A 27,477-nucleotide genomic window follows, 5' to 3' on the forward strand; every position below is an offset into this window, starting at 1 on the left:
AAACAGCGACTCTCAGCGTGCTGTGTGCGCGTGTGTGTGTGTGTGCATGTGTGTGTGGTCCATTGCATTTGTACCTAGTGGGCGTGTGCCCGCTCCTCCCTCCCTCCCTCCCTGCAGACCGGTGCGTGCATGCGCGCGGGTGTGATTGCATATTTGCACGAGAGGAAAATGTAATTTTGCAGCTTTTTATTTTTTGCCTCTGATGTTTGGACGCTGCTGCGGGTCCTCGCTGCGGTCACGAGTGTGTAACTCCTCTCTGAGTGTGCGTGGTCTTCCTCCTCCTCTTCCTCCTCCTCCTCCTCCTCCTCCTCTTGCTCCTCAGCGTGGAGGTGCGGGGCCACTACTGGCTGTGTTGTTGCGGCACTGGATGGATCTAACTGGCATGTTTGCGGGTGAAGCCTCGGGCGGTGCACACGGAGGGAAATAAACCTTTTTTTTTTTTTTTTTTTGTAATTGTCTTCTTCTTCTTCATCTTCTCACCTGCTGATCAAACACCTGCATCATGTCAAACTCCAACAAGAGCAAGAAGGACAAAGAAATCCTCGCTGAGTACGAGAGCCAGGTGAAAGGTAAGATCTTTATTTTATCATTCATTCACCTGCACCCAGTTTTCCTTGCAGCAGGCACACCCACCTTTTCTCAGCCACACACACACACACACACACACACACGCACACACACCTGTCTCGTGCCCATGCAGCGGATTCAGGGTGTGTATTGGAGCTGACACCTTCACCATGAGACGTCAGGATTTCTGGGTTCATCCTGAGTGCTGCATGGCGCCCGAGGGGGGAGGAGGAGGAGGAGGATGGGTTATATGTATCTGTGTGTGTGCGTGTGTGAATGTGTGTGTGTGTGTGTCTTCTGCAGAGCACCTTGATCTATTTCGCCTGTGCGTGCGTGTGTGTGTGTGTGTGTGTGTGTGTGTGAGCAGGTGGGTTTTACACTCAGACCTGAGGCGAGTGTGTCCTCGTCTGGGTGTCTTTCTATTGGTATTCCTCTGAGGCTGTGACTGCAGCAGTGTGTGTGTGTGTGTTAGTGTGTCAGTGTGTGTGTGCGCGTCAGTGTGTGTGTGTATGTGTGTGTGTGTGTGTGTGTGTGTCCATAAGATCACCTGGCATTTAATGATGCTAAACTGGAAACACGTTAAAAGGTGAGGATGATAGTGGTTGCCATGACCGTGGGACAACCCCCCTCTCCTCCCTCCTCTTCCTCTTCCTCCTCCTTCTGGCGCCATGGTTACCACCATCCCCCTGCTACGTTTTGGGGCGGTGACGGACACGTCAAATGACCTTTTTAGTAAAACTACAACAGGCAGCCTCGAGGCGTGATTAGACATTCGTGAAGCCGCCTCGTCGTTGCACCTGGAGGCTCAAAATGTCCGACCTTTACTCGTGCGACACCTGCAAATACCATTAGAGACACGGCCGGGGCGCCACCTGTGTCGTCCCGCCTCCCTGACAGGATCTTTTCTTTCCTCCCTCTTCCCTCGCCACATGGCTCCTCACACTTCCACGTTCACTTGACACCTACGCCCACGCCATTGCCATCACCATCACCATCGCCATCGCCATCACCATCACTCTCGCCTGTCTCCTCTTTGAGTATGAGGAGGAGGATGTGTGTGTGTTTACTCTACGGTAGATTAACCTTTTTTTTTCCTCAAATTCAAGCAGCTTCATTCAGAAAATCATCTCCTCTTCCTCGTCCTCTTCCTCTTTCCTTCCCTTGCACACAATCAATTGGCGTTTGAGTGATTAAATTTAATGGAGAGCGTTACAGCCCCCATGTGAGGAGGATGAGTGTGTGTCTTGTTTACACACACTCACCCCTGTTTGTGTGTGTGTGTGTGTGTGTGTGTGTGTGTGTGTGGGGCCCTTTGCTCTGGCGTCCTGCCAACACACACACTCGGGGATGCCCTGCATTGAAATGACCGCTCGGTTGAAGCCCCCCGCTCCTCTTTGCGGCTCCTATATGGATCTGCGTTGTAACTATGTGCTTTCCAAGTCTGCCTCCCCTGCTCCTGCTCCTGATTGGTCGATGCTGGAGGGGTGGTGTGTAATGTATATACACACACACACACACACACAGGAGGTGGCCGGCGCTTTTTTCTCACGAGGGGGTGGGGTCTCTACTCGCTGAGGTGTGAGGTGAGCCTGGTGGAAAGGTAGCAGGGAGATTATGCACAGTGCTGACGGTGCTACATGTTTGAGTGTGTGTGTGTGTGTGTGTGTGTGTGTGTGTGTGTGCGTGTGTGTGCGCTCCGTCACCTCCCTCCTCTCCTCCGTCTGAATGAGATGAGGATCGTCTTAATGAGAAAATGCAAATGAAAAAAAGAGAGAAGAAAAGAGCTCTGCAGGGGAGAGAAGAGATGAAGTGTTTCCTGCTGCATGCGGTGGTGGTGGCGGTGGCGAGGGATGCAGCTCTGGTTTGGGTTTTTTTGCCTGAGTGTGCGTGCAGGTGATTAGTGACCTCACATCTGCATACCTGCAACACAAACAGGAGAGGAGGAGGAGGAGGATGAAGTGACTCTTCACTGGAGGAAGATGTTCTGAAGGCCTCCCATCAGCCTGATGATGATGATCCAGCGCTTACTCTGTCCCCCCCCTCTTGCCCGTCCTTGGACCTGGTCGTCATGGTAACGGCCACCTAGGGGAAAGCTGGCGTGAGCTTCCTGTTCCTGTGACATCATCGCACACATCCCATACAGATATAAACATGAACACCTTTTCCCTCATTATGAAAAGTGTTTGAATGGATGAGACGGGAGTAAATGAGTCATTCCAGAGGATGATGAATGAATCAGTCGGCGGCTGGAAGAGAAAGACAAGTCGAAGCAGTTCGAGAGGCACAAAAGGAGGGAAGGAAGTCAGAGATGTTGAGAATAGACGACGCAACTAATGATTATTTTCATTATCGATCCATTTGACGGGTGCGCGTCTCGACTTGAGTGATGAACGGTCAATAAAATGTCACAAAGCAGTGAAACGCGTCGATTACAAGTTCCCTGAGCCCGAGGTGACGTCTTCATCGCCTGCTTTTCCCTGTCAGTCCTAAAGAACAAAGAAAAGCGACAAATCTTTACTTTTGAGAAGCTGGAAGCAGAGAATATTTAAAAAAAACCCACTTAAACCCGCTAAGATCACCTGCTTATCACCTCCACATGTTTCCCGCCGCGCGAAGTGATGACGCGTTATCAAATAAGGACACTGAAGTAAAATGTACAAACCGGTGATCAACGTAACATCCTCACTGTCCACGCAGCTTGTGTTTACTGTAACCGGTGTTGTTCCCTGTTTCCGGCACATTCGTGACGTGAAACGTGACGTCAGTGACGTACAGCGCTGCAGGAAGTGGGAATGGGGTTTAAAAAACCTGTGTAGACCCACTGATTTTGCTGTAAGTGTTTCTGAATGTGAAGAAGTGTGTCCCACTGATCTCACCCAGGGAAAACTGTCCCTGCCACTACTGACATACATCCTCTTGCCGGGGCTTAAAAGGTCTGTAAGCCTCAGAAGCTTGGGTTAAAGATAGCCGCCTAGCTATAGATGCTAATAAAGCGCAAATAACAACAGCACGACTGGAAGGTCGGTTTACCCACCTGGGCAGGTTTAATAATAAAATTATAAACAGGACGTGGAGACGTAAGCTTATCGATATCGTTCATTGGTCTCAGTGTGGCAGCATTTAATGATGTAGCAGTAACAACCTTCCACGTCACAGATGAATCAGTCTCTGCTTTAAACATTGTCTGGTTTCAGCTTCGTAAATGTGAAGATTTGCTGCTTTTCTTTGTCATTTCTGACAGTAAATGAAGAATCTTTGGGTTTTGGACGGTTGGTTTCTTTAAAGAAGCAATTTGAAGACGTCACTTTTGCTCTGGGAGACTGTGAGGAGCGGTTTTCACCATTTTATAGTGTTTAACTGATTAATCGTGAAAATAATCAGCAGATAAAGTTGTTGCACCTCTGAAGTCTAAACTCAGATGAATCAGTGTCTTTTCTGCTTTATCTGTACTGAAACTGATGATTAAACTGCTGTTCTCTCCTCATCTGTTGCTGACTAGAGCTGCAACAATCAGCTAAGAAAATTAATTGTCAAACCATTTTGGTCATTTTTCAAGGAGAAGTGTCAAACATTGTCTGGTTCCAGCTTCTTAAATGTGAAGATTTGCTGCTTTTCTCTTGATTTCTGACAGTAACTGAAGAGTCTTTTGGTTTTGGACGGTTGGTTTGGACAAAAGAAGCAATTTGAAGACGTCACTTTGGGCTCTTACATTTTATAGACTTAACTAAAAGATGAATTAATCAACAATCACAATAATTGGTAGCAGTCCTACATGTTTGATTTATTAAAACGCACCTGTCGTTGAATCGCCTTCAAAATAAGAGCTGAAACAATGAGTCGATCAGCTGATTCGTTGCCAGATAACCCATTAATCGTCGTTTATCTCTTGATTTCTGACAGTAACTGAAGATATTTTTGGTTTTGGACTGCTAGTCGGACAAAAGAAGCAGTTTTGAAGACGTCACTTTGGGCTCTGGGAGATTTTGACGAGCTTTTTTCAGACTTTTTTGACATTTTATAGCCTCAACAGTTGATTGATTAATCATGAATATAATCTATTGTTGCAGCCGTAGCACTGACAGTCCATCGCTGTATGTGAAAACCCGTATTTGTTGAGAATAATGATGACAGCCTTGAAGGTAATGCAGACATTTCCTTTGTAGTCATGTTCTCGTCTTAATGCATTCTGCGGAGAAAAAGCTCATTATGGTCTTAAATCGACCGAGTTTTAGACAAACAAAATGGAGATTTTTTCTCAGGTTTTACTTGAGATTGAATCTTTTTGTCGCTCAACATTCAGCACATAGATTATCGGATGCTTTCAGAGCAATATTCTCTATGAGAAGAGAGTCCGAGAGTGTTTCTAGACGTACAAAGATAACTGCTCGAAAGTCTAGACACCATCGTCTCAGGGTGATTATCACATCAAGGTTTTTTGCATCATTTCCCACTTTTAATTGTTTTGCTGTTTTACGGCAACACACTTACAGACTTTTGGGATTTGTTCCAGTTTTTCTCGGCAGCCTCAGACCTGAGCTGTGTGCACATGATCTCACTAATGTGTGGAGCAACAGAGGTGATTGAAATTAATCTCATTTAATTTGTTCACGACTCCGTAGCGACGATGTAACTGGTCCAGGCTGATGGTATTTATAACGTTTGAGCTGGAATTTGACTGACGTGCATCCTCCTCGTCTTCCTCGCCGGTTTCATGCTTTCCCCTTCGACCAATGAAAGCTACAAACCGAGCGTTCAGACTGAATCAGTCACGAGACAGGTTCTTCTCTCTGCTCGGTGTTACTGTCTGTCTGCAGACTTTTCCCTGTGTCGGCGCGTTGCCACATTGTGCCGTGCTGACTGTAGATCCTCTGATCAAAGAGGCTGAGTCTTGTCTTTGGGGGGTGTTGCGAGGACGAGCGAGGGGGTTTTTCTAAGAGGAAGCATTTCAGACTTCAAAAGGTAAAAAGTGCAGGCGGATATCCTCCTTTCACGTTCAATCGACTGTGATCCAAGACGACGAGTTTCATTGATATAATCTCGCCTCCTCGGTGGATCTGCCTGAATCCGCCTCCTTTTTTTCTTCGACAGCAATCCTCATTTTTTCTTCTTTGTTTGTTTGACACAGACAGACACAAACTCCTCTGCAACGATTATTTTAATCATCAGTGAATCACAGGCAGTTAATCTGATTATTTCTTGATTATTTGATTAATTATAAACTGGCAGAAAATAGTGAGAAATGCAAATCAGAACATAGTAACGCAGTGTTTCCCACACGTAGACTTTACCTAGGCAGGCCACACATGTATATTAACAGCCCATTTTAACATTTTATACTTTTATATTTTAAATTCATCTGAGAGAACGACACCATCCGCCATCCATTAACTAGCTGACAGGGTAACAGCGTCAAATTACTTATGTTCTGCCTTTCAAATAGGGATGAAAATGTTAAGGAATTTCTTTAATTGATAGTTTCCTGCCTTAACAATCGATTATCGGTTAATTATTGATAATATATGAAATGTGTTGGACATTTTTTCATTTGGAAAACAGTTCATCGAGCCCATATTGACGCTACAAGGCGAAAATGTCCCAACTAACAACGTCTGAAAGTTGGAAACACTGAAGACAAGGAGTGCTTTGAGCTAAATGCTAACACTTGTATGTTTATTTAGCGTGCTAGTATTTGCTAATTAGCACTAGAAGTACAGCTGAAGACGGAGGACGAACTGTGTTGAACAAACTGTAAATTTGACGCCAGAGGAAAAGTCGGAGAAGCACCAGAGTCGTTGCCGCTCATCACCAGGAAGTCTTGAATCTCTGTACATGAGTTCATGTCAGTCTGTCTGATAGCTGTTGAGATATTTCCCGTCGGGAGTCTGCGGAGCCGCTCTGCTCTCTGATAGACGTTTATGTAAAGAGTCTCACATCATTTTGTCGGCAGTAAAGTTTGCATTTACAGCCTTTGATGTGGAGTCTGAACTCCCTGCGGCAAGCATGAGTGGGATTTGTAAGAAAAGTCAAAAGGAGTCTGCAGCTCAGAAGCTTCAGCAGCTAGTTTTATTCCTCAAAATAAGATTAAATACAAATACATCACCTTTTGAAGAGTTTGGTTTGTGGACTGCTGCAGGTGAAATGCTGAACGTTTGTCAACTTTTTAATTGCCAACTGTTTTGATAATCGATTATTCAGTTTGAGTTATTTTTTAAGTGAAAAAAAGTCATAATTCTCTGATTTCAGCTTCTTATATGTGAATATTTTCTGGTCTCTTAACTCTCATCTTTGGGAATATCTTTGGATTGAGGTCAGAACAAGACATTTGAGGACGTCACTGACATTTCTGACCATTTTCAGACATTTTATAGACCAAACAACTAACTGTTCAACAATGAAAATAAAAGTTAGCCCAGTCAGCGGCACAAAGTGAAGACTCCCTCGACCAGTTTGAGAGGCATGAAGGATGGAGGAAGCCCCTCCCCCAAAATTGTGATTATCCAATCATAGCTTAGCAACTTTTTTACGCTTCAGCTTGTGTCACAGTTCAGGACAAGTGAATAAACAAATGAAACACAAGTGTAAACAGGAAATGGATGGGAAAACAGACAAAGACAGGAAGTGGAAGGTAAAACATGACACAAGAGGAGTGAACCTTCAAAATAAAAAAGGGAAATTGCTGAAATAAAAACCTTGGATCATGACAGCGTGTGTATGAAGTAAACAAAAGAGATGAAGTCAGACAGAGTCAGGCTAGCTGTCCAGTCTTGATGCTAAGCTAAGCTAACTGGCTGAAGACATGAGTCTCGATCTTTTCATCACGACTCGCAGCAAAAAAGCGTCGAAATAATGTTTTAACAATAACCGAGCATGAAGCATCAGTTGTGTATCTATGATTACTCGCAGCTCATCAGAGGCTCAACACCAATTTAGAGGAGTGATTAAACCGCCGACCACCGGGACCACCAGCCAATCAGAGACAAGCATTTCTGCGCCCAGGGTTAAATGTGTTACCGCCGCGAGGGGACACGGAGCAGCAGAGCAGACATTCATTTATATGAAAGTGTTGCAGCTTAACACACGCTCAGCGTATGAGAGCAACGTGAGACGGCAGCCATTTTAAATTAGTAAGCTAACAACAGCAACGCCACGATCAATATCTACACACACCAACACACACACGCACAAACACACGTACAGTAACACAGAGACTTTATAGACTTGTGGGGACCAAAGGCCACAGCAGTGTTTTTCTATAGAGATCTATGAAGCATGTCTGGAAATGTGTGTGTGTGTGTGTGTGTGTCTGTCGATGCGGCAGATTCGAGCTCTTGTCTTCACCTTCCTCATCACATGGTTCACACACAGTGTGTGGTTGCCAAGACAACAGGTAGTGGAGTGGATAGGGTCCCCCGGGGATTGGTTTGTGTCTTTCTGTGTGTGTGTGTGTGTGTGTGTGTGTGTGTGTGTGTGATGGAGAGAGGTGGGGTTATCATTGTGTATTCTGTAGCCGCTCTCTCCCTCCTGCTGCAGATAGATCCAGCTCTGAAACAGCACGACCAGCGAAGCGTGCAGCCAGGCATTACCATGCTGACTGTAGGACTGACTGATAGTGTGTGTGCGTGTGTGTGTGTGTGTGTGTGTGTGTGTGTGTGTGTGTGTGTGTGTGTGTGTGTGCGCGCATGTAGGGAGTGTTTGTGTGTGCAGGTTTTTCTCTGCGGTCAGAGGATGTCGGCCAAGGTGACTCCTCTGAGAAAAATGGACTGGTCTTCTTCATCAGTAATTATAAAGGATTAGAGAGCCAGAGAGAGAGAGGGGCGGCGGAGGGAGGAAGAGGAGGGGCGGAGCAGCTGATTAGCTAATCGACAGAAAATTAAACAATTTAAATTAAGCAGTTCATTATTTTATTGTCATTTATCAAGCAAACAGACTAAAGAAGACCAGCTTCTCACACTTCTGTCGCTCTGAACTGGATATCTTTGATTTTAGATTGCTTATTTTCTCTAACTAGGAATCTGAAGACGTCACTTTGGGTTTTGAGGAAGCTGAGATTGACATTTTTCTCTATTTTATTTTAAATTTAGAAATGTCTGTCTCTCTGTAAGTCCAGGTCCAGACTGAAATATCTCAACAAGTGTTTGATGGATTGCTGTAAAAATTGGTTCAGACCTTCACGTTGCCCTCAGACTGAATTATTAATCACTTTGCCGGTTTCTCGCCTTTTAATCTGGAAACCATCAGGTCAAAACTTCAAATTGTCCATGTGTTGACCAGCAAGACTCATGACATCCCCTTTGTGTGTTTCTGCGCTAAATAGGAAATGCTAGCACGCTAAACTGAAATGATGAACATGGGAAACATTACACCTGCTGTGTCTAATGTGGACAACTTCAGAGGTTGGAGTTTTGGTCGAAACCTCCGACTTCCATCCTCAGAAGGTGTAATCAGACTGCGTGCGCATCTCATAGTTCAGCAGTGATAGATCAGAGGGTGTGGTGATTATTAAATACGCTGTCAACCAATCACATCATTGGCCTCGTAGCTCTGAAACAGCTTAGCCAATCACGACGTCAGCTCACGTCATAAATGGCCACATCATATAAAATGTGACAGCAGCCGCTTACACTGTACGCTGAATTTAAAGAAATGTTTGCTAAAAGAAAGTTGTAGACGAGGAAACGTCTCACAGGACTGATGATGCACAGTTATAACTGACCCGTCTGATGTGTGTGTGTGTGTGTGTGTGTGTGTGTGGAGGTGTGTGTGTGTGTGCTAAGTAGCGTCCTGGAGTCATTAGTCTGATTTAATGAAGGTAAACACACTCTGACGCAGCGCTCCTCCAAATCAGAGGCTGCAGATTCATCAACATGTGTCCTGCTGCCTCCAGATGTCTGCAGAGATTTAAGTATTATTCTGTTGTTGCTGCACATTCGCTCCAATTATTTACTTGTATATTATATTTACTAAGTGGCCGCGACTCAGTGCAAAGTTTAAGACACATTTTCCACCAGAATTTAATAATAAACTATTTGGGATTAAGGACCAACGTCTCTGTTTGTGCTGCCTCATCTGAATGAGCCTCCCACCTGAGCACCGTGCGCTCTACGCTGGGCACAACATTACACCGCAGACCGCCAGAGAGAATCTGAAGGTCAGGAAAACACCGAACTGTCGGAGCGCCGCTTGTGTTGGTTTGTTGCACCGCCACAAAAATAGAGCCTGTGGTGTTTTTCACTGCATGGCAACAACAAGATGAATGAAGTATGCAAAAGCACTGATAGATGATCTGCCATCTTTGTGGCGGTACAACGAAAGATTAATAGGTGTCACAACGCTGCCTCCAGAAATATTCCAGTTATTCTGCTGCCGTGGTCCAACAAATTGCCAAAGTGTCTAATTTACAATGACATCCATCTGTGTGTGTGTGTGTGTGTTTATTTGTGTGCGTAGATGTGCGGGCCCAGTTGGTGGAGCAGCAGCGATGTCTGGAGCAGCAGACCGAGATGCGAGTCCAGCTGCTTCAGGACCTGCAGGACTTCTTCAGGAAGAAGTCCGAGATCGAGACAGAATATTCCCGAAACCTGGAGAAGCTCGCCGAGAGGTTCATGGCCAAAACACGCAGCACGAAAGACCATCAGCAATACAAGTAGGTCTACGTGTGTTTCCAGAAGCCCCGAGATCCTAAATTTAATTTAAAAAGACGTTATTTTCACCCTCTGTGCTCGGTGGAGCTCACGCATCCACTTCAGACGGCGTGCGTGCTCACGCTTTTATCTTACTGTGAAGATGTCGGCTTTAAACAGGGCGTTTTTTGTGAAGTTCAGTTTTTAAATGACCTCCTTTACAAAAGAGTTATTGACAACAGAAGCTGAATCTCTCCTCTCTCCTCCAGAAAAGATCAGAACCTGCTTTCTCCAGTCAACTGCTGGTACCTGCTGCTAAACCAGGTCGGTTACATGTTTGGGTTTTTTTGCTCGAAACCTTTAATTAACACAAAATATGAAAGCACAAAATCAGAGATATTCCTCTCATCTTTCTCCGTCTCTTTCCTCTCCAGGTGAGGAGGGAGAGTAAAGACCACGCCACCCTCAGCGACCTCTACCTGAACAACGTCATCTCCCGCCTCACGCACATCAGCGAGGACTCCGCCCGCCTGCTGAAGAGGGTGAGCTCATATGTCTTCTTCCTCTGTTCCTCTGCTTAAAATAGTCCCCAACAAACGCACCATTTCCTCCTGTTTAGCGAGCAGCTGATTTCAGAAGTTGCTGGACCTTTATTTAAAATGAAACTACATATCTGTGAGGTGTTGTTAAAGATTTACGTCTTCAGCTTGCAGTTCAGAGCGACACCTGAAAATACAAATGGTTCTCTCGTTGTAAGCTCAATTAATTAAAACATTTCCTCGGCCTCCCGCTTCGGTCTTGATTTATGTGACCATGAGAACACGGCGCTTTGAGACAGCGACTATTTATTCACTTCATTATTGATCATTATGATGTTTATTTCCTCTTGTTTGATCTATAAAGTGTCAGAGTGCCCGTTACAATTTCCTCAATCATGAGGTGATGAAATCAAATCGCTTTTTTATCCGACCAGATGTCTAAAACCCAAATATATTAATTTATTATCAAATAAGATTTTAAAAAAGCAGCAAATCCTCACATTTTAGAGACCGGAGCCGGTGAATTTTGTGCTGGAAATAAATAATTATTTGTTACTAAAAGGGTTAAAGATCCCTCCAGGTTTTGTTCATGAAGATAATCTTCACAGACGACATCACGGTCACAGGACTTCAACGTCTCCACCACTGAGCGTCTTACTACACAATTACTGTCCAGGTTTATATAAACTGATCAATGCACAAGTTGTAAAGTCAGAGTGAGAACAGTGTGTAACTAAAGTGGGCCTGTGAAGACGGACTAGTGAGGAGACGAGTCTCCGTGTTCGCTGTGAGGACGTTTAATGTCCCCGACAACCTCTGTAGTCTCATTCAGACACTTGTTAGCAACCGCTAACAGTTTTTAACACATGAAGAGCTTTATAATTAAACTGTGGACATTTAATGATGGATTTTATGTTGGAGAACAAAATGTGTAAATTTATTAAAGACTTCAGGAATTTAACCAAAAACTAATTAAAAAAAACTCAGACTTTGAGACGAGGGAACCACATGTGCATAAACGCAAACCGATTTCTGGGTTTCAGGACTTCAGACTTCACTTCTGTGTGTCGGCACCGATGCATTACATAAAAAATTTGATGCAAAGATTAAGAAGACGAAGCCAATGTTTCCTGCATCCAGCACCATTTTGTATCCTTAATCTGCCGTTTTAAGGACTCAATCCTACAATAAAACACCATCAAAGAAGCCATTTTTCTGCGTAATGAGTACGTATCCGTTTGATACTTTGAGTGCATTTTCCTGACAGTACTCCAGTGTGTGAAGTATTTGTGCAGCGTGGTACTGAATACTTTCCTCCGCCACTTATAAAACTCCACCTCAGCCCGACTGAAAACATAATTTCCTCCTCTGATCTGTGATGAATCGCTGCAGCAGCTCTGTGATTAAATATTCATGATTTAAGACTCATTTTATTTCAACACAAATCACACATGTAAAGGAAATTGGAGGATTTATTAGATTTTTGCTTTTCTCCCTTTTTTGCACAGCCGGTCTGCACGCTTCACTTCACAATCTATTACCGGTGACTGCGACAGATTTAGAGCCAGACACACGGAGGGGAGGAGGACGGGCTCAGACCGGAACATTTATATAGATTTACAGTAAAAAGTTTGGTTTTATAGGCAGTAAAACTTCACCTTAAAGAGGGTTTATCACGGAGGTCACGTGATGTGCTGCGTCAGAGGCTTTTAAACCCTCAGAAGTGCTGCAGGCCGACCGCTCCGACAAAAAGAGTCCTGAACCCTCAGAGCTGTCGTTAACGTGCTGAGTTTTAATTTTCAAGTGTGTGTATGTAGATATGCTCGGGATGGAAATACTCATGGAAGTACTTGAGTAAATGTACTCATGTAAATGTGACATAAATCAAGTAGAAAGTATAATATTTCTGTCTGAATTAGAAGTTTAAAGTAGCAGAAAAAAATGGAAATACTTAAATACAAGTTCTTCAAATCGGACTTAAATGCAGTACTTGAGTAAATGTACTTAGTTACATTCCATCACTACTCTTAAATAAATGTAGCGACAAGAAAGGTACAATATTTCTTTCTGAAATTCAGTGAAGAAGAAATATAAAGTAGCAGAAATTGGAAATACTCAAGTACAAGTACTTCAAATTAAGGACTTAAGTGCAGTAACTGAGTACATGTACTTAGTTACATTCCATCACCTCTCTTAAATAAATGTAGTGAAGTGAAATGTACTATATTTATTTCTGAGATTTATTGAAGTAGAAGTGTAAAGTGAGATAAAATGAAATACTCAAAAAGAGTACAAATACTCTAGTATTTAAGTGCAGTATTTGAGTAAATGTACTTAGTTACATTCCATCTCTTCTTTAAAATAAATGCAGTGACGTGAAAAGTACAATACTTCTGTAGTAGTAAGTAGAAGTATGGAGTAAGAGAAAATGAAAATACTCAAATAAAGCTCAAGTATTTGAGTGCAGTACTTGAGTAGATGTACTCTGGGAGCTTCCGTGTGTGCCGACCTCGGGGCTTGTTCATATTTTACGGCATCTTTAAGTACCAGAGTTGATTCTAATGAAAAGTAAAGTCAGTATTCCCCTGAGCTCAGTTAGGCTGCTCCGACTTTAACAAATTAAACACACGTGCACGCGCGCGCACGCTCCTCGCCGCCTCCAACTTTAGCTCGCCGTCTTCATTATTAATCTCTCCTCCGGCTCGTCTTTTATTCATGCTAACTAAAGTGCAGCGGCCGCCGGCAGCTATAAACAGTAAGACCTCCATCACGTCTCGGAGAGTCGCGCTGAGGAAGGGACACCGGGAGGAGACGGACGGCTCAGTGGCCATGACAACGCTGACAGCCCCGTGGCCATGGCGACCGGCTCAGCTGATCTTTTCTCAGCGGGCGCTATGGGAACGAGATTCATCCATCGTGGGATTCCTCAGTCATTTAGCATAATGTAATATTAATGCAGCCACACAGCTCCTTTGCCCCAAACTGGAGGCTGTGTTTAATGCATGAGGCAGATTGAGCTCGGCTCGGTTCAGTTATGGATTCGTTTGTTTGTGCGCGGTCATTAATTTATCTGCCGCTGCTCGACCTGACTGATGGAGGCGCGACAAGAGAGGGCAGCTAAGGAAGAAAGTTTGCAAGAAGTTGAAGGAGAAGCTGACTGAAATCCTCCGTCCAGGCAGAAAGATAACTTCACCTGACGGGAAAATCTGAAAAGAAGTCGGTTCAGGCTGATATAAAGGCTCCGCTGGGTGTTCAGAGGTTTAAAACTGCTAGAAGATGCTGGTTTTTAGGGGAAATTACTCGAGATCAGACTTGTTACAGCACAGTAGTAAATGAAATACACTGAATATTAGCAAAAATCATCTTTATTCAGTTTTTTTGCCGTCTTAAAGGAACAGTCGTTATCTCCTCTTTTTCTGGTGTGGCAGCAAAACACTCCTGTAGAAATGTCTCGTTGTTGAAACTTGTGTTATAAGTTTCTTATGTAGTATCTTAATCTGAAAATGAACTTGCTACTGTCGGATGAATAAAGTCTGTGTTTTCTCTTCCATTAAAACATCCCCCGTCACATAAATGCCTAAATCTTCTACAAACCAAAGGAAAACACTGAATATGGTGGAGTATTTCCTTCTTAAATGTGTCGGAGTAGCATAAACTTAAAATAAGTACAAGTACCTCAAAAATGTACATTAAATACATGGATTAAATTGATGTAGGATATGTTAATTCCCACCCCTGCTGCTGACACTATGTGAACATGTTAATTCACCTTTTGCTGATGATATTTTTCTCTTCTTCTCCTCTTTTAGAGTAAGGAGATCATCTTTCAGCTTCAGGAGGACCTCATGAAGCTTCTGAACGAGCTTTATACCGTAAGTAAAACATTCTGACTCAAACTAAACCTCAGGAGCAACTTATTTTTCAGAAAGACAGATAAAAGGACGCCCTGATGTAAAGTAAATGGTTACTTCTGCACTGAATCCAAAAATGTTTAGATCACATCACATTTTTGATATAATCTACTGGACTGCATTGGTGTAATTTGTCTCCAGTAGCTGACTTCTTCTAAAAGTAATCTGCCCAAACCCTGAGAGAAGGCAGACAACTGAAACGTAAAAATATCATTAGGGTACATTCTCTTTGTACACGATGAATTAGAAAGTGTAACAACACAAGAACTGGGCCAGCGAAGAGTCACCGAGGCATGTTTTAACAGCTCGGGATGCATCCAGGGAGAAGTCCTCGCTGCCTCGCATCCAGAGAGGTTTTTATCTCGGGCTGTCAGGAACATCTGCTTCTCGCCTGACATTATTTTCAGGTCTGCAAAGAGCCTTAAAGGAGGAAGTTTTCTGAGTTTGTCTGTCACATGTAAAGGTTTATTTGAAGAGTCAGAGTACTCGTCTTAAAAGCCTCCTGTCCAAAACGCTGTAAATCAGATTAGAGCGGACCTGATAACCTTGAGGAGTAAAAACATTCAAAGGCAGTCTGATGTTGTTTTTCCAGTTTTTGAGGTCCATTTGTGTTATTATGTGCTGCTGTTTCCTAGGTGATGAAGACATATCACATGTACCACGTGGAGACGATCAGCGCGGAAACAAAGCTGCGGGAGGCGGAGCGTCAGGAGGGACGCGTGAAGGGCGTGACGGGGACGAGCGGAGGCGGGGAGCCCGTGTTCGGGCTGCGGATAGAAGAGCGCCATCAGAGACGCAACGCCGCTCGCAAGATGGAGAAGATGAGGGAGAAGGTACGTCGTTGTCCTTCCTGCTGAGAAGCCAAGGAAAGGTGCAAGGATGGAGAAATAGCCAGTCCTTTCCTCTCAGGCATCATCTGAAGCAAAGTCACACACTTTAAATCACAAAGATACTTTATGAGGCACATTTTCACCAAAAATCGCACCCCTTCTCAGAGTCATGACCCGGTCAAATCTGCACGCACAGACATGATACACATATTTTTAGATTCAGCAAGGCTTAAACTTCCAAATAGTGTCATTACATCAGATGTGCATCAAGACTAAATGTCTATAAATCTGCTTTGAAATCATAGACATAAAGACACTTCAGAACTTGCCTTAGAATCTTCACATTTTTAAGTTTTCTTCAGTATCAAACTAATCCAGTGATTTCTGTCTAAAGATCCATGGCTACACTACAAATAGGAACAGCTAACAGATCATTCGGCTTACTTTTAATGGCTCCAATGCCAAAATATAAACAAATATAGGCTCAAGGCTTAAAACATAGATTTTCTCAATTTAGTCTGAGGAGGGGGACTGAGTTTGGCAACCGTCGAAGGTGTGTGTTTTCTCTGAGTCACAACTCTGTCAAATATGAACACACAGACATGACACACATATTTTTAGTTTCTCCATGACTTGTACTTCCTCAGAATATTATTATCTGATATGCATTGCATGGAAAACATCCATACATCTGATTTTAAATTGTAGAAAAAAGACGCTTCAGAACTTGCCTTAAAATCTTCACATTTTTAAGTTGTCTTCAGTATCAAAGTAATCCAGTTATAATAGTCTTTACATCAATGGGTACACTGTAAACAGGAAGTGCTAATACTTAATTCGGCATACTTTTAAAGGCATACTTTTAACATATATATATATATATATATATATATATGTTGGTTTGTTCCTTCATCCATTTTAACACAAAAGTCAGATTTCACACCGAGCTGTTTAGAATAAAAGTGCAAGCTGCTCTTCAAAGAAAAAAACTCAGTGATCCAATTTAAAGTCCAAGGATGTTGCTCCGGATGAGATTTAAATTACAGGAGGACAGCGAGTTCAAAGAAAAACTGGTAATTGCACGTGTAATTATTGGACGGGATTAAAATCACTGACTAAAGCGGGTCATGTTAAAAACTCTCCTGGTGAAATAAATCCAGTCTGAGTGAAGCTTGAGCCTCATTTTTTCATATTACGTGTTGGATTATTTACACAAACTGGATTATCTGCTCCAGCTCCTTTTAAAAGTACGTGCGACTATTTCTTATCTATATATACAGTTTTGAATGTTATGCGTATCTTTTAAGGGACCATTTAAAGTATTGTCACATGAGACTGAATAGTTATTTCACAGATGGATAGTTAAAATCTGCAGACTCTTGACTGTAAAAAGGAAATTCTGGGATTTCTTTTTCTTTAATGAGATGGTGGAGGCGTATATATGGATTCTGGATACCGGCCAACAATGTAACCAATATTTTCTTCATCTCACGTCTGTTTCTTTCTTCATTAGAGGAAGGCAAAGTACTCAGAGAACAAACTGAAGACTCTTAAAGCCAGGAATGAGTATCTGTTGACTCTGGAGGCCACCAACGCCTCCGTCTTCAAGTACTACATCCACGACCTGCCCGACATCATAGACGTGAGTGTGCTGAACGTTTCTGGCACAAATGATCTAAAAACTGTCTGAAAGCTGTGAAAACGTGCAACTCTTCCTCCATCTTCGTCTCAGTGCTGTGACCTAGGGTACCACTCCAGTCTGAGCCGGGCTCTGAGGACCTACCTATCAGCCGAACTGAGCCTTGAAGCCTCCAGGAGGGCGGGTCTGGAGGTGCTGGAGGGGGCCGTGGAGGGCCTGGACCCCGCCCGAGACAGGCAGCGTCTGCTGGGCCTCTACCCCACCGCCTTCTGCCCCCCATCGCGCTTCGGATTCCAGGCCCACATGGGCGACGCAGTCAGTACACCGACCAGATGTTTTACATTTGATTATTCAGTAAACACGAGCACATATTTGACTTTTGGTTTCTCTGGACAGTGATGTTCTGATGATCTTCTTCCACTTCCTGTCAGGTGACCCAGATTGCCTCCCAGCCGCAGCTCCAGGCCGAGCTCACCCTCCGCCTCACGCAGCTCCAGACCCGCCTGGCGTCTCTGAAGATCGAGAATGAAGAGGTAAGACTCACAAGTGCAGAGGCAGCACAAATCAAAATGATTGAAAAATCTGTACTTTGCTTTTTGATGTCTACTTTTAATTTAAGATGATCCAAATTGTGCGGCCAACGTCTGCTGACAGCAACTGCCTTTTTTAAGACACGTCAAAGCTGCAAAATTCACAAGTACAAGTTCAAAGACCGGGCGTCTTTAAAATGTCTGCAAAGACGCTGAAACATAGAAAAGACGCCAATCTTTCCTGTGTCTCTGCTCAGTGGGTGAAGTCGAGCTTCGTGCTCTACCGATGCTGTGTGGATGAGTCTGTAGGTTGATATGAACTCTTGACTGAACACCTCAATAGATTTCACTACAGCTCAAAGCTTCATGGATCACGAGTCATGAATTAGTCATCGTTTCAGGGCGGAGTTTCATTTTACATATTGTTTGATGAAGTGGGCGTTCAAGCGCGACCGCTCTGTTTATGTACACGACACATATGCAAAGTGTGTTTCTACTTACAGCGAGGATAATGGGAGTAAAAGTGTGTTTATTTGTACGTGATAATCAGGGTGTGTTCGTGTGTACGTGTGTGTGTCTGTGAGCTGCTGAGACGTGCAGATGCAGCTCATTAATCCAGACTCCTTCAGCATTTTTATGCCCTTCAGGGCGAGTTAACAGCTGCCCTCTGTGCTCACAACACTCCCGTCTGCTCCGCAACAACAGCGAGGACGCCACCGACTGCAGCGCCGGGTCGCTTTCAGATGGCGCAAGTTTATTTTTAGAGGCCACATCTGCTACATTATCACCCCATTAGAGCAGCATAAATTACCACAACTCTGTGTAAAGTTTGTAACCGTCAAGAAAACATTTTGATTTAGTAATCGGTGAGATTTTTTGGCCACTGATGTGAAGTTTTTAACAGCCAGGAGAGTTGGTGCAGACATTAATGGATCTCCTGAGGGTTAAATCCAAACAAATTCTGTGACTTTTCATGTCGTCCAGATCTTGATAGTTTCAGAAATTCAAATAGAGGGATGTGGGAAGTCCATCACAGCTTGATAACCGACCAGTATGACCAGGATAACATGTATCTGATCGCTATTTACAACAACTTGAGAATGTTTGACGGCAAACGCCAACATATCATAGGTCAAAGCAGCAAGGAGATGAAAAGAGAGAGAAATTGCCCAGACTCCCTTATAAAATCACTCGATTTTGTGAGTTGTTGAGTTATAAGAAACTTTATAAACTTTGTGAAGCGCTGTTTCTGACAAATTCTTAATTTTTTGGGCCTTCTTGTAAATTCGGCATATGTTATATCCTCGTTTTAAAGGGCGCATTTTTCCTTTTTTCCGGTTCCCCTGTCTCGAAGTCAGTGGGTTTTTGGTCAATCTGATGAAAGACGAATTTAAAAGTCCATTTTCTGCCCTCATCCAGGTGAAGAAGACCTGGGGCGCCACCCTGACCACCCTGCAAGACATGACGGTGCTGGACGACTACGACGTCTCCCAGAGCTTCACCCACAGCCCGTCCTCCGAGTCGGTCAAGTCCAGCGTGTCGGACGGATACTTGAACAAGCCGAGTCTGGCCAAGAGACGGGCCAACCAGCAGGAGACGGAGCTCTTCTACTTCACTGTGAGGGAACAGCACAGCGTCATGTTCACATTCAAAGAGACATTATTTTTTTTGGATACTTGACTAATGGGGAAGACAATTTTCAAAAATGCCCCAGTGTAGTGCCACCTACTGGCCTGGCACGCATACTACAGTGTTTTTAATCATTTTTGGACGCAGAATTTTTAAAAACACGAAGAAAAAACGTTTCCACTTTTAGCAAAACTGTTCATTATAATAATAATTAATTAAGCTTGCTGATTCTGAATTGAGCCTTCTTGGCTGCTGGTGCGCCCTCTGTTGGATGCACAGTGAACTGAACTTCTATATTTTGTGTTTATTTTTTAATCCTCAGAAATTTCGCGAGTATCTTGAGGGCAGTAATCTCATTTCCAAACTGCAGGCCAAACATGATATACTGAAGAAAGCCTTAGCTGAGGGTAAGACTTACATAATACACTCTCTCTCATTTCTCTTCTGTCTTATATAACACACCATAATCAACATTTCACATCCTTGTCTTCCTTTTCTTGCAGGATATAAGGCCGAGCTGTTGACTACCAGGTATTATTTCACGTCTCAGTGCACATTTTCTCCTCACGTTAATAATAAGTGTAGTACTTGAAGACACTCCTCTTACGCTCTCCTCTCTCTGCTCATTACAGTCGTGGGCGGAAGAACTCCCATAGCAAGCACCAGGTACAGTTTCACCTCCAACAGGCTTTCATACTTCAGTGAGCGTCACTGAAATTCAGATCAGAGAAAGAAGGAAACAACTTTATCTAAGCTGCCTTCACTCTTTGCCCTCAGAGCAACAAGTTTAACAAGCAACAACGAGTGATTTCCTACTTCTTTGCCCCAGTTTTTGCCTTTCAGGCGCCGTCAAAATCCTTCAGACTCTTCTAAATGCTATTAAGTCTAAAAAAAGAGCGAACGTTGAATCTGTATTTTTTCAGTCTATAATTTTTTATTCTTAAAGATGCTGAAAATGATCAAATATCACATAAACAGTTAATGATACATACAATAATTATCTATTGTAAAGTGTGAGGTCTCAGAGCATTTTTATTTGTTTTATGAATTAGATAACTGTTTCTTTGCATTTCTTTATATAAAAATGTAATTTCATGATAACCATTCATTGTCAAAGGCAGTCAGAATCTTCTGAAAACAGTACAGACTCAAATATTGTGACAAGAATCAGAACCAGGAGCTGATAAAAACTTAATATAACCGACGCTAATATTGTATTTAATGACTGTGCTTATAGGATTCAACCAAAGCCATACCCTTGCTTGTGGAGAGCTGCATCCGCTACATCAACCTACATGGTGAGTGTCAACGATCAGGTTCGCTTGACTCGGCTGTTATTGATGAGGTTCAAGAGGTTCTCTTGACGTTTGGCTGCTCTGAGAGAGGTTACTATGACTAACTGATCGTCGGCTTCGTGCCAACACTACAACACAAACTACAGACGGACTGAAAGACAAACACTCGTTTCTTTCCAACAGGTCTTCAACATCAAGGTATATTCAGGGTGTCGGGGTCGCAGGTTGAGGTCAACGACATCAAGAACTCCTTCGAGAGAGGTGAGAAGCTCGGCTGACAGTCGCCTGATCGACAGCGTCAGGGGTGTCAGGATGTGCTTGAACTCCCTTGTTTGTCTTCCAGGTAATGACCCGCTGATTGACGAGGAGAGCAACCATGACATCAACTCTGTGGCCGGCGTGTTGAAGCTCTACTTCAGAGGTTTGGAGAACCCGCTGTTTCCAAAGGAACGCTTTAATGACCTCATCTCCTGCGTCCGTGAGTAACACCGTCTGTTTACCGCTGATGTGACATGATGACTGCTCACAGGGCTAGTTGGTAAACTGCTGTAGCTAGGAAGCTAACTGTTAGCTCAGTCTGTCAGTTTACTGGCTGAAAAGTTGTTGAATCTCACCTTATCACTTGCCGTAGCCCTCAAGATTGAATCTCTCTCTTTCTTCAGCCCACACGCTCACTTTCCTTCTCAGTTTCATCGTCTTTGTCTCTCTTAATTGCCTCTTTGTCTTTCTGAAACTCATCCTCTCCACAGCAGCAATATGAAGCCGGCCGATCGTCTTTCTGTGTTTGTTCTGATGTGCGTTTCTCGCCACAGGAATCGAGAACATGTACGAGCGAGCGCAGTGCATCCGTAAGATCCTGCTGGGCGTCCCGCGGGCGACGCTGGTGGTGATGCGTTACCTGTTCGCCTTCCTCAACCAGTGAGTGTCCACTCACAGTTAATGATAATCGCCCATTTCTTTCCGTTCCCCCAGAGCCGGTCCCCTCGTCCCACGTGGTTTCAAACCTCTCTTGTAGTGAAGGGGGTTAGAAGTGCACACTTACAGCGCGGCGAGATGATAAAACAGAGCTCATTTTATCTCTGCAGCCTCTCAAATAAATATAGAATGAGAGAGCGGCGAGGGATGGAGAGGTGTGATGTGCAGGTGTGATCTACAAGCTGAATGTATTAATGTGATTATTGGCAGGCCTGTGAAGAGCATTCAGCTTCAGTGTTATTAAACCAGGAGCTTCACTGTCAAGGAGAGTGAAAATATTTCTGTTTCCATCAGTACTTAGTGTCCAGGTCGTGTGAAAACTGGTGACAACATCCTAAAAAAATAAAAAAAAGAGACTGAATGTGGAAAAAAATTGATAAAACAGCATTTTAACATCAGTAATTTATAAAAACGCACATTTTAAGCAATTATTTTATTGGAAAACGCAAATTACACCATCACATAATGAGCTGTGAGGTTAAAATTGGCAGGAAATCAGCGTAATTGTTTTAATTTAATCTGTTTTCCTCTCCCACAGCCTCTCCCAGTACAGCGATGAGAACATGATGGACGCTGGGAACCTGGCCATCGTCTTCGGGCCCACCCTCCTGCCCACACCGGACACTCTGGACCAGGTGGCCTGTCAGGCGCACGTGAATGAGGTCATCAAAACGGTCATCCTGAACCACGATAACATCTTCCCCGACACCAAGGAGCTGCCCGGGCCGGTTTATGAGAAGTGTATGACTGGAGACCAGTACTGGTGAGAACAAACAAACCTTCATGTTCAGTTATTTCATTAGTCGCTAATCAGATTTATCTTATTTTAATATCCTGATGTTATTACGATTCTTCTGTGTAACCTGTTCTCCACTTTCAGCGAGGTTAACCCTCTGAATCCTGATTTTCCCTCATGAAAACTGTAACTTAACATCATTATCTCTGATGTTCATCACAACTAAATGTCCATACATTTGTTTAGAAATCATAAAAAAGACGCTTCAGAACTTGCCTTAGAAACGTCACAGTTTTAAGTTGTTTTCAGTATCAAAGTAATTCAGTGACAGTTGTGTGAACATTCACAGGTACACTGCGAACAGGAAGTGCTAACAGCTAATTCGGCATACTTTTAATGGCTTTAAGATGAAATCTCAGCACCAGCTCGTTATGAACACTACTGCTGACACAACCCTAACCTCAACCTGATGAGGTGACGCTCTCTCTCTCCTTTCACCTGATCTGAGCTCAGTGTGTTTCTATTATAAACCAAACTCTTGACATTATTCGCTGCATCGTTGCATAAACGTCCTCAGACTCTGATGAGCAGCCTCGTCTCCATCTGTGCATGCGTCCTCCTCTCTTTGTTCCCGTGCTGAATGGACAGCGCGTTGACGCCTCTCTCCTCTTCCTCCCTGCAGCGAGAGTCCGTTCAGCGAGCCGGGAGCGTTGGAGGAGGCCGAGCCCGACGGCGGCACCGAGACCCAGACCAGCGACGAGGGTACGCACGACCCCTGACCTTCACACAATCGCCCACGCTCCCATCCCTCTGTGTCCTGGCGGAGAGGGGTTGCTACGGCAACAGCAGCCATGGAGACATCTCCTCCTGCACCCTCCCTCCTTTTCCCTTCTCCACACCCCGTCCTCCTCCCTCATCTCTCTATCTGAATTAATAGAAAAGACCGGTTTTAATGCTCTTGTCTGATTGGTGGAGCGGTGGGAGGAACAAAGCGGCAGAGACAGCTGATTGACAAGTTCAGGTTCACCTCTATATCCACGTCTGGCTCTTATCTTCATCTCCCCCTCTCCTCCTCCTCCTCCTCCTCCTCCTCCTCCTCCTCTGTTCTCTCTCTGTCTCTCTGGCAGAGGGTGAGGCTGTGGAGGCGGTGGCGAGGTTCGACTATGTGGGCCGGTCGGGCCGCGAGCTCTCCTTCAAGAAGGGAGCGTCCCTGCAGCTCTTCCAGCGAGCGTCACATGACTGGTGGGAGGGGCGGCTCAACGGCAACCACGGCCTGGTGCCTCATCAGTACATCGTGGTGAAGGACAGGCGAGTGCACACACACCTTTAATCTATACGTTTTAATGTGTTTGTCAAATTTTATATATTTCACTGAAGGTAAGACAAAAACTAGATAGTACAACACCATTAATATTAGAATAAAGAATAAAATACATACAAGTATTTATGTTGATATATGCGATCAAATACACTAAAATCTAAGAAAAAGAGGTGCGTCTCATTCAACCAGTACAGGAAGATATTTTAATATTCATATTGAGTCAACGTGTCACATGACCTGGAAGATATTATTTAAAAAATGCAGATTTTTTTTCATGAAAAATCACTAAAATCCAATAAAAAATAGTCCGACCTAGTTGTCAAGTGTTAAAATGTATAAAATATAAGTAATAATATGACAGCGAGTTTGAAAATCGGCACCGTTCGCTTTCCACCACAGATTTAGGCTCAAATTTAACATTGGCTCTTATGGCGGAGTTGCTCTTGTTGCTTGAAAGCCAGAAGTGTGAGTCTGTTTGCTTCCATGATTAAGTCCCTGCGACGAGCACAACATTTCTTACTGATTTGATGTATAAATGATGTGTGTGGAGTGAAAATTGTGGGAAAATCTGTATTTAGAATAATATATAGTGTGTGATGTCCTTTTTACATCAGGCACATTAAATAAAAGATGGGATACGTCCACACTTCCTTGGTGCACATACAGTGTGTGTTAGAGATTATTTTAATACGTTTATATATTGTAGTTGATTGGTTACTGGTCATGAAAACTCATTATTTTGAAAGAAATATCACCCAGTTCAACATAGAAGGACCTTGTTATTATCACAACAGTTTAAAACAAGCTGATCACGCTGGTTCTTGTGAACATAATTGGCCCATTTGATTCATCGACAGCTGCAGTGATGGATTCAGGAGGATTTGTACTCACTGGATCGCCCTCCTTGTTTATTAGCAGACTTATTGGACTGAGCGAGTCACTAACCACAAGCTATTGATCAGTTAATTGATGATTGGTGTGTTGTGTTAGTTCAGCTCTCCTGTCTCCAGACTGATTTGTCCTGATGGAGAGTGTGTGCTGTCTGTCGCCGTGTTCAGGGCCGACGTCATGTCAGACACCCTCAGTCAGAAGGCGGACAGCGACGGAGGAAGCAGCAGCACCGACGACAAGAGGTCCAGGAGCGAACTGAGCTCCCCCACAGACATCAGACCTCCTGAGACCTATAACAGGTCTGTCATGTAAGATGCCTTCCATTATCACCAGAGAACAGATTGTTTCGGGTTTTTAAAACTCATCCTCCAGCTTCTTCTCTCACCTCTAAAAATACCTGAGAATTTCATCAGGCTGTCATCGCAGCCGTTTCTCATGTGACTCCCGTCTGCAGACACCTCGCACTTCCTCTCTCAGTCATTCCCAACAAAACACGTCTGAGATGGAAATCCAAGTGCAGCAAGTTTTCAGATACTTTACTGAAGTTGAAGTACCAGTACAACAACGTAAACACAAGTAAAAATCCTGAAAAATGTACTTAAAAATATAAAACCTTCTGGTTGTATGACAGCTTAGAACTCAAGATTTTGTTATTTAAGATGTAAATTTACGAAAAAAAAATGAGGCTACTCTCTGAGATTAAAGTGGTAAATGTAGAAGGAAAAACTTGCATATTTACAAGAAAGAAATCAAGTATTGTCCGAGAAATTCTGTCAGAATAAACGCACAATGTGTAATTTCTGCCACAAGAGGTCACTCAATCAAAACAAAAAGAAAGACGTGAGTAGCGTGGGAGCGTGGGACAACTGTTCTGACGTTATGCTAACCAGCTAGCCTCCACTCGTCCCGGTCTAAAGCTCCTGAAAAGACGTACAAATGTTCATCTTCTAAATCCTCCTCTACTTCATCTTTCTGCTGCTTCTTAAGCAGCCAGAATCGTCCGTCACTCCTGAATCATTAATGAGTTCACTAAAAGTGTTCGTACTTCCTGTTGACAGCCACAGGAGGAAGCGAACTGAGGGTTTGTTCCGCCGCCCCCTCGGCCGCTCTAACGACAGCCACTGCCACGGGAACGGAGGGGTGATGGAGCGAAGCTCCCCACCGGTGACGGGTCACTTCAGCCCCAGGGAGCTGCTGCTGGGACGGGGTCAGGGTTTGACTCCGCCTCTTGACAGCCCGGAGCGCCGCCGCCGCTCTGCCGCCGCGGTGACCATGACGGTGAGCCGGCATGATTCACTGCGGAGGCCGGAGGACACGCCCATCCGGCGCTCGAGCAGCGGGCAGCACGGCTTCAGTGACTCCCATCGCTCCAGAGGGCTGGACCCCGACACACTGGCACAGGTACACACATTGGTACACACAGGTACACACAGGTACACACACAGGTACATGATCCCAAAGGTTTCCAACAATGTTCAAACCAGACAATGGAGGTCACCTCCGCGGATCACTGCTGCAGTCAGGTTGATAAACAGGAGTGAAGATGAAGACAATGAAAACCTCTTTCCTTGTCTCTTTCATGGACTCCTTCTCTCCTCCTGCAGGACATCGAGGAGACGGTGACGGTGGCTCTGGGAGAGTTGAGGCAGCTGGAGCGTCAGGGCTGCCGGCCGGCTCCAGACGTGGTGCTGGACACTCTGGAGCAGGTGAAGAACGGCCCCATCACCACCTGCTCCTCCGAGTCTCCCAGCCCCCACAGCACCCCCAGCACCCCGGGCACACCTGGAACCCCCGGCACCCCCGGTACTCCCGGTACACCCGGCACTCCCGGCACTCCTGGCACCCCGAGCCCTCTCAGTCCTCTGAGCCCCATCAGCCCGCTGCCCGGACCTCCGCCTGGACCTCCCAGACCGTCCAACCCTTCCCCCGACACTCTGGGCTCCTTCAAGCCTGTGGCAGCTGCCCGCATCGGGGCTCCGCTGCGGCCCCCGGCCCTGAGGCCCAAACCGATGGTCCCACCTAAGAGCAGCACTCCGCCTCTGCCCCCACCGCTGGACAAATCCTGCACCATGTGAGCCAAACTAGGCCAATTGAAGGCCAAATCAGGCCGACCCAGGCCAAAAATGGGCCAGAAGAGGAGATCAGGGTACTGCTTAATGTTTATAATCAACATGAGGGTAGAAACGGTAGAAAGAGAAAAAGGTTTTAATGTAGTAATAAACTCTAATATATGACATGACCTATGATATGATATGCCATGATATTTATGTGTTGTCAGGTTGGTGTGTACTCTCTTGGTGTGTAGGAGTTTACTTTCTCCATGTATCGAAGCATTTATCAAAGGTTAGCTAAAAGAACTGCTGATAAAGAGACACAGGAACATAGGCAGAGCGTAGGCAGAGCATCCTGTCCTGTATATGAGACGTGGGGAGTGTAGTTCAGCTCCAGTAAAAATGTAGTTCCAGTGACGTGAATGTTGGCTGTACCGTCATGAAGACAGGCCTGCGTCACCAACAAGGCTGCTGTTCCCTTAAAGACTATCCGATCGATCGGCTGCTGTATCTGTAACGAGAGACTGTTCAGAGGACGAAGACAAACTATTCAACAACGACGTCTGTGTGACTTATAATTTATTTTTTTATTTTTCCACTCGGTTCAGCTGCTAAGCTCACTTACACCTCAAACCACGAAACGCCTCTTGAGGTCGTCGGTGACACCAAACTCACATTGTTTAATCCAGCTATTTAAATGAATGTTTCCAGTATTTAACGACTGTTCAGCCATCTTGAATGTTCAGTGAGCTGCTGCGGACGCTCGCTAAACTTTTTAATAGCCTTCTTGTGTTCTCGGAGGAGGTGACGGGAGGGTGGGGGGGTGGGGGGGTATTTAAACAGGGTGCGACGGTTGAGCGGTGGAGGGAGCTTGGACAGAACTTTTTCTGGGATGGGGGTGGAGGTGGGTGTATGATTTTGTTCTTGTTTGTGTGTAAGAAGA

General features: G+C 44.4%; 1 protein-coding gene across 2 annotated transcripts; it reads left to right on the forward strand.

Moving 5' to 3' along the window:
• LOC311252631 (SLIT-ROBO Rho GTPase-activating protein 1-like) lies at positions 1-27,328 on the forward strand. 2 transcript variants are annotated; one of them, XM_084345942.1, is made up of 23 exons: positions 1-569; positions 10,015-10,210; positions 10,457-10,511; positions 10,622-10,729; positions 14,536-14,598; positions 15,273-15,470; positions 16,981-17,109; positions 17,200-17,421; positions 17,538-17,639; positions 19,056-19,253; positions 19,588-19,672; positions 19,769-19,796; positions 19,898-19,931; positions 20,503-20,563; positions 20,744-20,821; positions 20,904-21,038; positions 21,373-21,478; positions 22,074-22,298; positions 22,954-23,033; positions 23,399-23,579; positions 24,651-24,791; positions 25,542-25,884; positions 26,088-27,328. In XM_084345942.1, exons 1-23 carry the CDS (start codon positions 503-505, stop codon positions 26,556-26,558), a joined length of 3,306 nt encoding a protein of 1,101 aa, XP_084202068.1. In that variant the 5' UTR covers positions 1-502; the 3' UTR covers positions 26,559-27,328. The 2 variants fall into 2 exon arrangements, with proteins under 2 accessions (XP_084202068.1, XP_084202069.1); XM_084345943.1 differs by having other exon boundaries at positions 24,651-24,782.
• Positions 27,329-27,477: the final 149 nt, after the last annotated feature.

The sequence above is a fragment of the Pagrus pagrus genome (genome assembly GCF_965226575.1).
Source record: "Pagrus pagrus genome assembly, chromosome: 23".
NCBI classification, from domain to species: domain Eukaryota; kingdom Metazoa; phylum Chordata; class Actinopteri; order Spariformes; family Sparidae; genus Pagrus; species Pagrus pagrus.